Raw genomic sequence first — 15,645 nt, 5'->3', positions numbered from 1 at the left:
CTCTATTAATGTATGGCATAATTATATGTTGATAAGCAGAAAGTATGTTTTTAGCTATCTTCTTCCTCTAAATTGACTGTTATTCTAGTTTAGATGTTATTCTTCTTATTAAAATTTTAGTGGTTTACAAAATAGTTATGCATTCTCTTTCTCCTTCACTTCCGTTGTGGAAAGCTGAATTGCAACCTTCAAGTGTTTTGCAGCTTTTTGAATAGAACTATAAAAGTCAGGTCTTGTTATTTGTGCATGTAGTTTTTTTTGAGAAAATCTTTATACGCTGATACTTTTACTTTTTATCTCTCAATTTCAGTCTGTTGGCAATAGAGTTGGAGTGGTCGAACCTTTCCTGATGCGCATGGCACATGGTGCAACAGTTCGCACTCGAAACAGATCACAGGATGTAAAAAACAATTTGCGTGGAGAATATGACAATCGGCATGGTTCAACAAGCATGAAAATGCTTTCAGATGAACAAATGCTTCGAGTGTGCAAGCGATTTTTCGTTGCTCTCATCTTGTCAAAATTAGTTCAGGTGCCCCTCTCCCCCTCCCCCGCTTTTTTGTTTTTTCCGTTTTTATTGTGTTTTATCTTTGCTAAAGCTTTTATTTTGGTTCTTGTATATGTAAACCCCTACTAGCTTGCATGATCATCTACGCTTCATTATATTTTGTTAATCTGCTTATTTAACTTACATTTCCTACTTGGTTGGCCCTTGCATGAATTGGTTTGTATCATATTTCCTGTTTTAAAATTTTCTAAAAACGTTTGCTTTTGCATCAGAAAGCACGGTGATGATCGACGTCTCTAATAGCTAACTTGTTTGTTTTTGTATTTGAACTATGCAATGCAGGAAGCTTCTGTGACTGAGGTCTGTGAAGCGTTCAAAGTGGCTAGAGGCATGGTTCAAGCGCTACAGGAGAATGCTGGAAGGTTTTCTTCCATGGTTTCAGTGTTCTGTGAGAGGCTGGGATGGCATGATTTGGAAGGATTAGTTGCCAAGTTCCAGAACCGTGTTTCATTTGGTGTCAGGGCTGAGATTGTTGAACTTACTAGCATTCCATATATAAAGGTACTTGCAGCTTCCAGGAACTTATAGCTAGGATATGAAGACTCTTGCTAAGGATGGTTTTTGGTTTTGAATAAATAGGGTTCAAGAGCTAGAGCGTTGTACAAAGCTGGCTTGCGTACATCTCAGGCGATAGCTGAAGCATCCATCCCTGAAATTGTCAAAGCTCTCTTTGAATCTTCAGCGTGGGCTGCAGAAGGTAAATCAGTTTTCTTAGACACTTTAAATTGATGTTTTGGTTGCCTCATTGAGATCTCGCTTGCTTATATAAAACATTGATAAGTAGAATGTTTGTCAGAAATAATATTGTATCTCTTTCATCTAATGTGCTCAGAGTTAATATGGTGTATCAGGTACAGGACAAAGAAAGATACACTTGGGATTAGCCAAGAAAATTAAGAACGGGGCACGCAAAATTGTTCTTGAGAAAGCAGAAGAGGCAAGGGCTGCTGCATTCTCTGCTTTTAAGTCACTTGGTTTGGATGTTCATGAGCTTTCAAAGCCCTTGCCTTCTGCTCCTGCTATGAGTCCCAATGGAAAACAAACTACTGAAAGAGACAATTCCAGAGGCTCTGTTGGTCCCGAAGGAGTACGACATGTTCCAGGAAGATTAAGCATAGAGGGGCACATGGAATGTGAAACCTTTGATACAGATAATCACAGAGAAAAGCCAAGGGTCGTATTAGGGGTTTCATCAGAAGTTAACTTGACCAGTCATCTTCCTAATCTTCAACCTATAGGAACTACAGTCGGCACTAATGGGCCTAGTGCTGTTGGTATTCTTTCCAGTGATACTTCCCCTATCCCTGTTTACGATGACAGAGAGATAAAAACTGAGGACAATGTTGATCAGCATTTGACTAGGAATTCGCATATTACTCTGAGTAATAAGGATGGTACAGGTGAAAAGGGTCCAATAACTGCAGGAAATATTAGTGGCGGATTTGATTCATTCCTGGAACTGTGGGAATCTGCTGGCGAGTTTTTCTTCGACATCCACTATAATAAACTACAAAATTTGAATTCCCGCATCTCTTATGAGATACATGGAATTGCTATCTGCTGGAACAGCTCCCCTGTATACTATGTCAATCTTAATAAGGATCTTCCCAACCTGGAATGTGTAGAAAAACAAAAGCTTATCGAGGAGGATGCAGTTGTTGGCAAGAAGGAGGTTTTTGCCACCCACAACATGTTTGATGTTATAAAGTCTAGGTGGAACAGAATCAGTAAAATAATGGGGAATGTAAGTACGAGAAAGTTCACATGGAATTTAAAAGTCCAGATTCAGGTGCTTAAGAGTCCCGCCATTTCAATCCAAAGATGCACTCGCCTAAATCATGCGGAAGGGATCAGAGATCTTGAGTTGGTTGATGGATCTTGGTTAATGATGCCTCCGCTTCACATAAGCCAAACCATTGATATGAGCATTGTGACATGGATTCTTTGGCCAGATGAGGAAAGACACTCAAATCCAAATATAGATAAGGTAATTCCAGATGTACTATTATTGGAATCAATGCAATATATATCATATGTGTCCTGATGACGGTGTTGAACAAGAAAAGCAACAAAGTATAAATATCTTTTTTATCTTTTATTATCTCTTGGTTTGTCTATCATCCCACAGATATAGCTTATAGGTACTTCCTTATTATAGTTTTTGATCCAAAGTTACTAAAACTGTTAATGTGGTGTTAAAGGAAGTAAAGAAAAGACTATCCCCAGAGGCAGCTGAAGCTGCTAATCGCAGTGGCAGATGGAGGAATCAGATCCGAAGGGTTGCCCACAATGGTTGCTGCAGACGGGTTGCTCAAACAAGAGCCCTTTGTTCAGCTCTTTGGAAGATTCTTGTTTCTGAAGAACTTATTGAAGCACTGACAACCACTGAAATGCCGCTGGTATATCTTCTTTAACTTGCTTTAGTTACGGAAGATTTTCTAAACTTCACCAGCATCCCGCTGGATGATGTGCTTAAAGTTAAATATTTATGTGTATTTTCCAAAGCAGCCATGTGTTTGCTACCTTACAGCTTCCTGAGGAATGCCCAGGGAGGCAGTCAATTCAAAGATATTTTAACTCTCATAAGTTAGTTGTTTTTCGGCAGTATAATGCTTTCATTATGTGTTTCAGGTTAATGTCCTTGCAGACATGGAACTGTGGGGTATAGGCGTCGATATAGAAGGATGCCTTAGAGCACGAAATATATTGCGGGATAAACTGCGGTCCCTTGAGAAGAAAGCATTTGAATTGGCTGGCATGACATTTTCATTGCACAACCCAGCTGATATTGCAAATGTGTTGTTTGGACAGTTGAAATTGCCCATACCGGAAAACCAATCTAAAGGGAAACTTCATCCAAGTACTGATAAGCATTGCTTGGATCTTTTAAGGTATTCTAAAGTACTAACTCATTTTCCTTACATTGTGTTCTTTTTTTTTCATCACAAAGGATAATAGACTTTTTGAGGTACTTTTCAGCAGTAAATTATGTAAAGAAAAAGTCTGCGGTTATAAATCAAGAACACGATTCCCCCTAAGCTACTGAGATTCTATTTTAGTCTGAACACATTGGTATACAACTTTGTCCCAGGAATGTGCATCCTGTTGTCCCAATTATCAAAGAACACCGCACTTTGGCAAAGCTCTTAAATTGTACACTTGGATCAATTTGTTCGCTTGCTAAACTACGCTTGAGCACGCAAAGGTACACTTTGCATGGCCGCTGGCTTCAAACATCAACAGCAACAGGGCGGGTTTCCATAGAGGAGCCTAATCTCCAAGTATGACTTTTGCTATGTTTCCTTTTTCATTCTGTCGTGTATCTTAAAATTAATGACCATGTTACTTTTCTGCAGTCTGTTGAGCATGAAGTAGAGTTCATATTGGATAACCATGGAAAGGACGTAAATTCACATGCTGATCGTTACAAAATAAATGCACGTGACTTCTTTGTTCCTACTCAGGTAAATTTCTAAGTAATTGCTAAAAGTTTTTGTCTTTGGTCTTCAAGCCAACTAGAAATTATTTCTCAAAAAAGAACTGTACAACTGAAAGCATTTATTTAGAATGGCAAAAAAAAAAAAAAAACTGAAAGCATTTATTTCCTCCAGAGCATAATTGTAGAGAGGTCAGTAGTTTGGGTCCTCCTGAGTTATTAGGCTAGTTACCCGAGGTTAAGGGGATTTCACATGTGCAGTTGAAAAGGTATTGGAAGCGCATAGTTGCTAAGTTAAGACTGTTTTATTATTTCAAGCTCATTCAGTGTGAAGGAATGAAGATGACAACAAAATCTTGCACAACTCCAGAGTAGGATAGAACCATACTGAATAATAGGTCTTTTACTGGCAAAAGTGTTGAGTATTTCACATCATCTTTGGTCCCATGTATTTTAATCACCTTAGCCATAAAAGTTTTCTTGAATGTTGAACTTAATGTTGACTTTTTCCACCACAGGAAAATTGGTTACTCTTGACGGCAGATTATTCACAGATAGAGTTGCGACTTATGGCACACTTTTCTAGAGATTCCTCGTTGATTTCGCAGCTTAGTCAGCCAGAAGGTGATGTCTTTACAATGATAGCTGCAAAGTGGACTGGGAAAGCGGAAGGTTCTGTTAGTCCACATGATAGAGATCAGACCAAAAGATTGATCTATGGAATTCTTTATGGAATGGGTGCAAATAGGCTCGCAGAACAGCTTGAGTGCAGCTCAGATGAAGCCAAAGAGAAAATTAGAAGCTTTAAAAATTCTTTCCCTGCAGTCACCTCTTGGCTAAACGAAACCATTTCATTTTGCCAGGAAAAAGGGTGAGGATGTTACACTCTATTTCCCCTTCTATTTGGTTTGAATCCACTCCCATATGTTCCTTTAAACCATCATATTTCTCATAGTTTATGTGATCAATTGGGTTGTACTTTTATGAATTATAATCATAATTGCAGAACATTTTGATATGCAGATACATTCAGACTCTCAAGGGAAGAAGGCGGTTCTTGTCGAAAATAAATTTTGGGAATGCGAAAGAGAAATCTAAGGCTCAAAGGCAAGCTGTAAATTCCATGTGCCAGGTCTGATCTTGTTTCTTCCTTTCTTTCTCCCTGACGCTTAGTGTTATCCTCTCACGTTTAATAGACTGTCTATTTCACAAAAACTATCTATTTAGAGTGAAAAGTGTTCTCTTCCCTTTTCGCTCTTTGGTTGGTGCTATTGGTTTTAAGGGGTCTCATTCACTTAAGAGAGAACTCTTTGTTGAAAGAGTCCCTAACTAAATAATTTTACCGGGCTGTGGGTTTATTCAGGGATCTGCTGCTGATATAATCAAGATTGCGATGATAAACATCTATTCTGCAATTGCTGATGATGTTGGTACCGCAATATCTAGTTCTTCAACTGAAAGTAGGTTTCACATGTTAAAGGGGAGATGCCGAATTCTTCTACAAGTGAGTTTTCCACCTTTTTTTTTATTTGATTTTTGTTTCTTTCCATACATGCAATATCTGACTTCCTTCTGCAAGTAATTTTATCATTGTCTATAGCTAATTATTGTGATACATCTTAACGCAGGTGCATGACGAACTTGTGCTGGAAGTTGATCCTTTGTATGTAAAAGAAGCTGCAATATTGCTACAAACCAGCATGGAAAATGCGGTTTCACTTCTCGGTATGTTACCTTGTATACAAGCTTCTTAGTATGTGATGTACATATGTGATATGTGTATACATATTGACATTATTAATTCTATTCTATATATTTCAGTCCCTCTACATGTGAAAGTGAAGGTTGGGAAAACATGGGGATCCTTACAGCCGTTTCAGGCTGATTAAGTAAGACATCAGCAAAAATTCAGCAAGTCGTCAACATTCAATTCTAAGAGCGTCGGATGGTTTTGAGCAACTCGCTCACAGGCCAGTATGATGCATCGAAAATGTTATAGTATCCATGGCTTGACTCGATGCCATGCTCTGATTCATCTTCATGAAGTGATGAAGAGAAATGATCTCACCGGCTTCTTTGACAGGCAAGTACATATGCGTGGAGCATGCCAAAGGGAATTGCTCCTGCTGTGTTCTCAGACGGCTCTTATCAAAGCTTCAAAAAGAGTCTCTGTATACTAAAAAGAGGTAACTTCAATAGCTACCATAGTTTTTACTTAGACACTGACCAAAATCGTAGAAAGGATAAGCGAAAGCAATTTCACTTTTAGATTGTAAACAAAATACCTACTTTTTTTTTTTGTAAATAAAGATTAGCGAAAGCAATTTCACTTTTTGATGGTTCAAAAGGAGTAAATATATTGATTCAAAGTATGCTCTGTATATTTTTATAGATTTGATATGTACTTTATGGGGTTTGAACCCCAAAAAATGTATTTTTTAGAACAAAGAGACTAAAGGTCTCTCTCAGATTTTATACATTTCAAAATACTTTAGAAATTCATATATTGTCGTTATATAAAAAGAGGGAAGTAAATACCACTTGTTAGAAGCATCTTGCTAGGCCCATCCCGTGAACCTATCAATCCGGAGGATATACTTTTTCCATTGCAGCCTAAAATTCTTTAGTGGAACTTGGAATCCATAATTGGAGTTGTGATAGATCGATCAAGAGATGATATTAGTAAAAAAAAATACATTTCTTTTATTATTAAGAGGACATGAAGTAGTGGGTTGCTCACGAGCGGCGTTGCAAGCTAGAGTGATTTGCTCCGCTGTCTAATTGTGTGTTTGTTAGTTAACTAACACTGGAAAATGAAAAATAACAAAAATAAAAAAAAAGAATCACAGGTGAGAAAGCGATAAAACATTCTCAGCGTCAGAAGCTTACACTGCTCTATACGACAAAAACACCCTTACTTGCCCAATACCTCTCTCACCTGCTTCCTCTATGACTGACCCTTACTGTATGTAACTGTAAAAAACTTCACTCTTCCAATAATTTTGCGTCCTTCAACAAAACGCCGTCATTTTGAATGTTGCTCTCTCCTTCTTCCTCCCCGGCTCCGGCTAATTCCCCGCCTGCCACGTCTTCACCTCCGTCAGATTCCTTACCTGACACGTCATCACCTCCAGCTCCTCCTTTGTCTCCTATTTCCCCGCCATTGAGCTCTCCTCCTCCGTTGCCTCCCCCACCGCCCCTCTTAGCTCCCACCGCTTCCCCACCGCCTCTTCCGATTGAATCTCCTCCGTTAGAATCTCCACCGTCTCCGCCGTTAGCATCTCCACCGTCTCCTTCATTAGTATCTCCACCGACTCCTCCATTAGAATCTTCATCACCACCGTCTCCTCAGGCCTCAGCTCCTTCCGGTTCACCGCCATTGCCCTTCCTTCCCGCCAANTGAAACTCTTTAGTGGAACTCATTGTCAAAAAAAAGGCTCCATTAAAAACTTGGAATCCATAATTGGGGTTGTGATAGATCGATCAAGAGATAATATTAGTAAAAATACATTTTCTTATTATTAAGAGGACATGAAATAGTGGGTTGCTCACGAGCGGCGTTGCAAGCTAGAGTGATTTGCTCCGCTGTCTAATTGTGTGTTTGTTAAACTAACTAACACTGGAATTGAAAAATAACAAAATCTTATTAAAAAAATAGAATCACAGGTGAGAAAGCGATAATACATTCTCAGGGTCAGAAGCTTACACTGCTCTATACGACAAACAACCCTGACTTCACAACATTGCCTCTCACCTGCTTCCTCTATGACTGGCTGACTTATGAGCTATACAACAAAACTGTAAAAAGCTTAACGCACCCAATAATTTTGCGTCCTACCACAATACGTTGTCGTTTTGATGTTGCTTTCTCCTTCTTCCTCCCCGGCTCCGGCTACTTCCCCGCCTGCCACGTCTTCACCTCCGGCGGATTTCTTACCTGTCACGTCATCACCTCCAGCTCCTCCTTTGTCTCCTATTCCCCCGCCATTGAGCTCTCCTCCTCCGTTGCCTCCCCTACCGCCTCTCGTAGCTCCCACCGCTTCGCCACCGCCTCTTCCGATTGAATCTCCTCCGTTAGTATCTCCACCGTCTCCTCCATTAGTATCTCCACCGACTCCTCCATTAGTGTTGCCTCCGTTAAAATCTCCATCTCCACCGTCCCCTCAGGCCTCAGCTCCTTCCGGTTCACCGCCATTGCCCTTCCTTCCCGCCAAACCGTCTCTGCCGCCTTCTCCGCTTCCTTCCGAGATATCACCGCCGGGAAAAACCATTTCCCCGCCACCTCCTTCACTTCCCTCCGATTCAACCCCGCCGGTGAATACGGCTTTTCCTCCACCGCCGTCTACTCCTCGCCGCCGTGCCCGTAAGCCTTCGCTTCCTCCTCCCACCAATTCTTCCCCACCAAAACCTTTTCCGAGCACTCCGACTCTCCCGGAAACTTCTGTTCCACCTAAACCACCGCTCTCAACGACGCCATTCCCCTCTTCGCCGAAGAAGTCGCCGGCAACAGCAACTCTTCCTTTCTTTGGGCCTACTGGCTCACTAACGGGAACAGTAGTACCTCCAATTGGGCCGGTTACAGAGCCCAAGACAAGTCCCCGCGAATCACTATCTCCGGGACCGGGAACGCCACAGCCACTTGTACCGAAGAGTTTGCCTGAGACGACGTCGTATCACCGCTCATCCGCCGGATTTTTATTTGGCGGTGTAATCGTTGGAGCTCTCTTACTTGTTCTGTTAGGCCTTCTCTTTGTCTTTTACAGAGCTACCAGAAATAGAAATAACGACAGCTCTGCTCCTCATCAACCCAAAACTCCATCAAAAGGTATGAATTCAAATCAATTTCCATAAAAGTTTCCAATTTCTTCTTGTTCCTGAATCTTTTTGCCTTCAAGTCTCCATAACCTAGCTAAAGACATAAACTTTGATATCAAGTTCAACGTTATTGTTTCAGATTGTCATAATTGTAATGTAATGTTAGGCTCTTTGTTTTTTTACTGGATCAGTTCAACATCATCGAGGCGGTAATGTCGGTCCAAACCAGACGCATGTTATCACAATGCCACCTCCTATCAATGCTGCACCACCTATATATTCATCTAGTGGAGGTCATGGTACTAAGGAGAACAATGCTGTTTCAAAGAACACTACAATGCCATCTGGAATGTTCACCTACGAAGAACTTTCAAAAGCAACCAGTGGATTTTCAGAGGCGAATCTTTTGGGAGAAGGCGGTTTTGGTTATGTTCACAAAGGAATATTGAAAAACGGGATAGAAGTTGCGGTGAAGCAGCTGAAGATTGGGAGCTATCAAGGGGAAAGAGAGTTCCAAGCTGAGGTTGACACAATCAGTAGGGTTCATCATAAGCATCTCGTTTCGTTGGTTGGTTATTGCGTTAACGGAGATAAAAGACTCTTGGTTTACGAGTTTGTTCCTAAAGATACGTTGGAGTTCCACTTACATGGTAATAAATATATGATATGATATGATCCCTTTTAAGGATTTGATTTTGTCTTTAGATTCATTATGTTGAGTATTGTGAGAATTCGTGTTGTAGGAAACAGAGGAAGTGTGTTGGAGTGGGAACTGAGGCTCAGGATTGCTGTAGGAGCAGCAAAAGGATTAGCGTATCTTCATGAGGATTGTGAGTTTTGTCTCCTCATTGATGGGAATGAGAATGGCTTTATAGGGTTTTTCAACACTTACATTGATTTATCGTGCTTGAAATGCAGGCAGTCCAACTATAATTCACCGTGATATCAAAGCAGCTAATATCCTTCTAGATTCCAAATATGAGGCAAAGGTGATCTGCTCTTTAATCTTATCATTAAGTTTTGTTTTTCAGGATGAATTCCACCAGAAATTTGGGTCTCAATGAAGTTTTTTGAATCATAGTTTTCATATTTTCGGTTTGTATACATACCATTATCTTCTAATTAACAAGTAGCTTAAGAGTTCTTGTTCTGTTTTGCTTCTTTCAGGTCTCTGACTTTGGACTAGCCAAGTTCTTTTCAGACACCAATTCATCATTCACTCATATCTCTACTCGAGTGGTAGGAACTTTCGGGTAAAAATACCATCCATGCTTGATATGCTATGTCATCTTAACTGCTGTATCGTAAGATGAAAAGATTTATTAATCAATGATCACTAAACGTCTTGTGCACCATTGAAACAGATACATGGCTCCAGAATACGCGTCTAGTGGGAAAGTAACTGATAAGTCAGATGTATATTCATTTGGGGTCGTGCTTCTAGAACTCATCACTGGACGTCCATCAATTTTTGCCAAAGATCCTACCACAAACCAGAGTTTAGTTGATTGGGTAAGTCAAAATACATATGATGATGATGATGATGATGATGATGATACCCATCAGATTTTCTTTCTGTTTTTCTATTTCCAATAGATAGTGGAGAAGTAAACTCCAAAATAACAAATTGTGAATTTTTTATATATATCCTCAGGCCAGGCCTTTGCTTGCGAAAGCCATTTCTGGAGAAAATTTTGACCTTGTTGTAGACCAGAGGTTGGAGAAGAATTATGACACAACTCAGATGGCAAACATGGCTGCTTGTGCTGCTGCTTGCATACGCCAATCAGCTTGGCTTCGGCCCCGAATGAGCCAGGTTTGAGAGTAGTTTGTATACATGAATTTTTCCATATATCCGAAATGACTACAAGCCTAATTCATGGATTCTTGAAAAAACTTGAATAGGTAGTACGTGCTCTTGAAGGCGAGGTGGCCCTAAGAAAGGTCGACGAGACTGGGACTAGCAGGACGTATAGCTCTTCTGAAAACCCGAATGACATCACACCACGGTACGGAACAAGTAAGAGGAGATTCGACACAGGTTCAAGCGATGGTTACACTTCAGAATATGGAATCAACCCATCTCAGTCGAGCAGTGAACAACAACATGTGAGTATTTAGTTTTAAGGTTCCATAGGGTAAGTAAGTTTCACCACAATTATTAACAAAAATAAATGTGGCAAGAAATTAGCCTACTTCATTCATTTGTTTTGTAGCTAAGGTTCTGAAGAACACTGCATGTGTTCATTTGGGGATCGTTTATGTACAAGTTTGTTGTAATATTGGGGCACAACCGCACAAGTTTAATTATTTTGAAATTATCTTGTTTGTTTCTGATCTAAATCCTAAACTTTGGCTCGGTAGTCGGTACCACAAACCTTGTCTAGCACTCCAGCTTTCTTAGTTACTTTTACGTTCTAATCCTTTAATGTGGTTAAAAGCATTCTACATTTTTGTATATACTCTATAGTAATAGCAGTTTTTCACATTAAATTTAGGGATACGTGATAAAAAGCTAACGCTTGCACATTCACTGAGCATGATAAAAGTACAAATTTCATTTGAGCAAAAGTTGACATGTTGTCGAAACCCTAAGAATATTACTCAACTTCTCGATTGTCAACTCTTTCTTTTTAAGAACGCCGGGTCTCACAGAGACTGTCGCGGTCTTTAAACACATAGAGTTAGCTAGGATATACGTCAAGAATTCTTCCTCGTCCACTCTGTCTCCATATTTTCTATACACAAATATCTCGAGATGTGACGACATGCATCGAGGAATAGAACGCGGTTGGTTCCATGAAAGTGGGATCCGTTCCACGGGGTGAAAGGCATATTCCTGAGAAGCAATGATGGCTATATATTGAAGCAATTTTTGCCTAGTATTTTAGGCCGTTAAAGCAAGAAGAAGAGGAGATGATATGTACATAATTTACCAAAAGATCTTTAAGTTTTGGAGCATTGGTACCAACCATCCTGATTTACGTGGACAGATACTTAACTTTATAAGTCGAGAGAAGTTGATGGCGCTGCAACGCACAAGCTGCAATGAAGCAAACAAAAACGTAATTATATGCCGTAATCACAACGAACAAGGCTTGTTACATAGATAAAGAGTTAGAGAGCTACCACTTCTTCGGTCGTCATAAACAACTCAAGGGACAAGACCCTGGAAATAGATGTTTTGGACTTGTCAATATCAGGGAAAGACCAAACATCGATATATGCCTCATTAAGACAAGGCATATTCTCGATCGACCAAGAGTCTCTTGAAAAATCAACGATAAAAAAGTCTATTACTGCCGGAGTATCGATAGCCAAACACCTACCAGTATCTATTACATCATTGTCATCTGGAAGTGATGTATAATCCCAATTTTCATACCACAGGTACTGTAAAGAAGGTACTTTCACACTAAACTTTGTGACATTGTCATGATTCTTGTTCCGTTTCACGTCCAAAAGGTCAAGAACAGGGCAGCTCGATAATAAGCTAACAAGGGAAGCCTCGTCTTTATACACCACATAGAAAAGTTTAAGAGTTAAAAGGGACGGGAGGCAAGAAGAAGAAGGGAAATCCACAAGAATCTTGTGAGAGAGAGTAAGTTCCTCGAGTGTTTCGCAGGTGTAAAGGCTTTTGGGCAATCTGGTTGGACCTGCGGACCAGCAAAGCTTGAATTTTAGCTCAACCAAGCGGCGATCAACAGCCTTTGTAAGCCACTTTCCGACATCAGCATCACTAGGACACCCTGGACCAAGATTTGATAAGCAAGATTTCTAAGACAGGTGCTTTGTGGAGTTCCAGTGACTTGTCAAGAAACCACCAAATGCTCTTCTTGCTATTGTCATTATCATCGAAAGACCAATCATGATCAGGACCATCTATATTTTTTTGGTAATCAAGTCTAGGCAACATCATCCAGATAAAGCGCCATCGTTTAGACAAAATCATGGTGCCTACTGCATCTTTAATCGGGACAAGCAACAGTATCGTCACAAGCAAGTCTTCAGGTAAAGCGCTGATCCTGTCTTCACAAACTGTCTCTTCAATTTTGGCTTCTGCCATCTTCAGGAGGAAAAAACCCTAGGGTTATGTAAAAACTCAAAACCTATCAGTAAAAAGGATTTATATAAAAGTAAACACATAAAAGGAAAAAAGGAAAACCTAATTTTATATTGAGAATTTTTTTTTTTTAAACCAATTCTATTGGGAATTATATTTGTACTTAATATATATTAATTCAAAAAAGGAGTAAATTTTCATTTTATCCTATGAAAAAATGAACCAGAAATTTATTAATCTTAATTTAAAGTTTAAACCTTCTAACAAAATCTTGAGATATGTCACAAAAGGATTTGCCGCCAAAAAGAAAAAGGAAAAAAAAAAATCCCCAAAATACAACAAAGTCTAATCAAGTGCCCACATTCACACAAATAACAAAAAAAAATAGGTTTGACTTATTTTCTAATAATTTGTAAATAGAAGAAAAGGGTTTTGAGTTAGGATATAAACATTGTTTCACATTTAAGGATTTTATTTATTTATTTAAAATTTATGCTTAATTAAAAGTTGAAACTGAATCGAAACTTTGCTACTTGCTAGCTAATTAACACTTTGTATGTAATGATATAGATTTAAAAGTATTTAACAGAGTCCAAAAGTATTTAACAGTAGATCCGTGGGTATTATTGAAAACTAAAATTGAGAAATTCAAGAAAAAACCACAAGCAAGTGTTCCCTTTTTTATCTGGTCATCTTGGTCAAATCCTCTAAATTGATTCATCATGTGTTGCTCCTGAGCTGCCCTCCTATCTTCCAGTCTCTTGCTTGTGTTCTCCATAGCACACTCAACCCTTTTAATCGCCTTTTTTTTTGCCTTTTCAGAATCCTTCAGCAAGCGATTGAGATTTTTCTTCATTAGTTCTTTTGCTGTGAGGATAGAGACAACTTTTTCCTCCTGTGCAATCTCTTCCTCCTCTGCAATCTCTTCCTTGTGAACGCTTGTAAAGTAATACATACTTTGATTTGGTTTTGTTACTTAGTTGAATTTGTAAATAACTAACTGTTTTGAATCGCAAAAATATTGTTGGAATAAAATAGTATTCTAATGATCTTGCCCTATCAAACAATAATTGTGCTATCTAAAGATCTTAATTGTTATATGCATGTTAGAACTCATTAGTTATGTTGGTTTGTAATATACTTGGTATGTCCACTAGATATGTGCACTATTAGTCCATGTATATGTGTAAAATACCGATCTATATACTTGTACCGGTCGTCTTCGATTTCCGTAGAAGGATTTTATATGATTATCTTAGTTAGGATGTGAGATTGTAGTAATTATAAAATTTGCAATCCATGATTTTTTTCTGTGCTCGTTTAAAATATAAAGCATATCTAGAGTTGTTTTTATGCTCATTTTAAATATAAAGCACACATCTATTTTCTTTTTTACTCACTATATTAATTAGGAATTACAAATATAAAGTTAATTTTATATAGTGTAAAAAATTACATGACAATGCCATTGGTCTTAACCCAATTATTTAATTTTTTTATTAACAGTAAAAATAAAATTTTAATATTAAACTAATAAAATCTTTTAAATAATTATTAATTTCAAACAAAATTATCTCTCTAATTAATTAATTACGAAAATTACTGATTAATTTTAAAAAATTGTAAACCAATCAGAATTTTAAAAAGTAAGATTTTATTTCTAAGTATTCAAGTTATTATTTTAATAACAATTTTTGGAAGATTTTGTTAAGATTTTAAATTATGATTCTCATGTCATCTTTGTTTTATTTTATTTATAAATTATTTTGAATTACCAAATAATACATACGATAAATAATTATGTAGATTTTTTTCTACATATGTTGTAATTTGAATTTTTATTAACCGAATCTATATTACTCAATCTATGAAGAAAATGTGTTTTAGTGTTCTACATTGCCGGGTTGGTAATTTTAAACTTATGTGTTTGATAAATTAATAATTTATGCTCATAATTAAAATAAAATAATTAGTAATTTAAAATATTTCACAAGATAATGATGCAAATACAACAAATAAACAATATAAAATAGAAATATACATCAAATAAATTAAAATAATATTAATTTCTAAAATAAATAGTATAAATATATATGTAGATTTACCAAACAATTATAATATTAAAAGTAAATATTGTCTCAAATATAATAACATTTTAAAACAAATATAACAATAATTTTTTTATTATATTATAAATTTTGAAAAAAATATTGATGGATATCTCCGAGTGCAATATTAATTCACACATTTAAAAAAGTAAACTAAACATCGAAGGAATTGATGGAAGTAGACATCAAAGGAGAACTTTTCTAAAAATAAAAACTAATCCCGTCGAATTTTATTTTTACTAAGCATATTTTCACAAGAAAAATTACTTGGCTCGTTGAATTTTACAAAGCATGTTTTTCTAAAAATATAGTACTTACCTATTTTTACTGTGCTCAATTATATTTATTACGAGAATACGTGTACCTAGAGTAAGATATTAACAATAAATTCCTGGAAGTAATTGAGATTTGTTATCAACTCTTTAATCATGAAATTTGTTACCTGGTTTATAGTTTCTTATGTTCTTATTTTTCTGGTTCTGAGCGCTTGTAAAGGTAATACATACTTTGATTTTGTTTCTTTACTTGTTGAATTTATAAATTTATTTTTTTAAATCGTAAAACTATTGTTGGGAAAACAAAAGTGTTCTAAAGATCTTGCACTATCAAACGGTAATTGTGTTATCTAAAGATCTTAAAAAAAAAAAAAAAAAAA

At 37.4% G+C, this 15,645-nt stretch overlaps 3 protein-coding genes and 1 pseudogene across 3 annotated transcripts in view; 3 read left to right on the top strand and 1 right to left on the bottom strand.

Annotated features, from left to right (window-relative positions):
- Positions 1 to 6,376, top strand: part of LOC104716900 (helicase and polymerase-containing protein TEBICHI) — a 13,674-nt gene extending 7,298 nt beyond the window's left edge. The window contains exons 14-26 of the mRNA XM_010434374.1: positions 311 to 532; positions 851 to 1,069; positions 1,148 to 1,265; positions 1,420 to 2,555; positions 2,770 to 2,967; positions 3,200 to 3,459; positions 3,660 to 3,849; positions 3,925 to 4,032; positions 4,523 to 4,875; positions 5,028 to 5,136; positions 5,368 to 5,508; positions 5,633 to 5,729; positions 5,826 to 6,376. Coding sequence (XP_010432676.1) covers positions 311 to 532; positions 851 to 1,069; positions 1,148 to 1,265; positions 1,420 to 2,555; positions 2,770 to 2,967; positions 3,200 to 3,459; positions 3,660 to 3,849; positions 3,925 to 4,032; positions 4,523 to 4,875; positions 5,028 to 5,136; positions 5,368 to 5,508; positions 5,633 to 5,729; positions 5,826 to 5,893 — 3,219 coding nt within the window. The 3' untranslated portion in view covers positions 5,894 to 6,376. The remainder of the gene's footprint in view (positions 1 to 310; positions 533 to 850; positions 1,070 to 1,147; positions 1,266 to 1,419; positions 2,556 to 2,769; positions 2,968 to 3,199; positions 3,460 to 3,659; positions 3,850 to 3,924; positions 4,033 to 4,522; positions 4,876 to 5,027; positions 5,137 to 5,367; positions 5,509 to 5,632; positions 5,730 to 5,825) is intronic.
- LOC104716899 (proline-rich receptor-like protein kinase PERK14) lies at positions 6,862 to 11,156 on the top strand. The gene is made up of 9 exons (XM_010434373.2): positions 6,862 to 7,356; positions 8,172 to 8,829; positions 9,011 to 9,469; positions 9,563 to 9,649; positions 9,738 to 9,808; positions 9,987 to 10,072; positions 10,184 to 10,331; positions 10,474 to 10,635; positions 10,725 to 11,156. The coding sequence occupies exons 1-9, from the start codon at positions 7,039 to 7,041 to the stop codon at positions 10,938 to 10,940; spliced, it is 2,205 nt and encodes a 734-aa protein (XP_010432675.2). The 5' UTR covers positions 6,862 to 7,038; the 3' UTR covers positions 10,941 to 11,156.
- On the bottom strand, positions 11,937 to 12,885 carry LOC104720008 (annotated as a pseudogene).
- The window catches only part of LOC109126802 (putative defensin-like protein 231), a 655-nt gene continuing 428 nt past the window's right edge, over positions 15,419 to 15,645 (top strand). Inside the window, exon 1 of the mRNA XM_019230653.1 lies at positions 15,419 to 15,485. Within this exon, the coding sequence (XP_019086198.1) occupies positions 15,419 to 15,485 (67 nt within the window). The remainder of the gene's footprint in view (positions 15,486 to 15,645) is intronic.

This window comes from Camelina sativa, chromosome 10 (genome assembly GCF_000633955.1).
Source record: "Camelina sativa cultivar DH55 chromosome 10, Cs, whole genome shotgun sequence".
NCBI classification, from domain to species: Eukaryota; Viridiplantae; Streptophyta; class Magnoliopsida; order Brassicales; family Brassicaceae; genus Camelina; species Camelina sativa.
This window is presented reverse-complemented; position numbering and strand designations above follow the sequence as displayed.

Excerpts from the sequence above, each read along its gene's own strand:
- LOC104716899 (XM_010434373.2), top strand. The coding sequence starts at position 7,039 with ATGTTGCTCTCTCCTTCTTCCTCCCCGGCTCCGGCTAATTCCCCGCCT. Across the intron at positions 9,650-9,737 it reads AGCGTATCTTCATGAGGATT|GCAGTCCAACTATAATTCAC; the intron begins GTGAGTTTTGTC and ends CTTGAAATGCAG. Across the intron at positions 9,809-9,986 it reads ATTCCAAATATGAGGCAAAG|GTCTCTGACTTTGGACTAGC; the intron begins GTGATCTGCTCT and ends TGCTTCTTTCAG.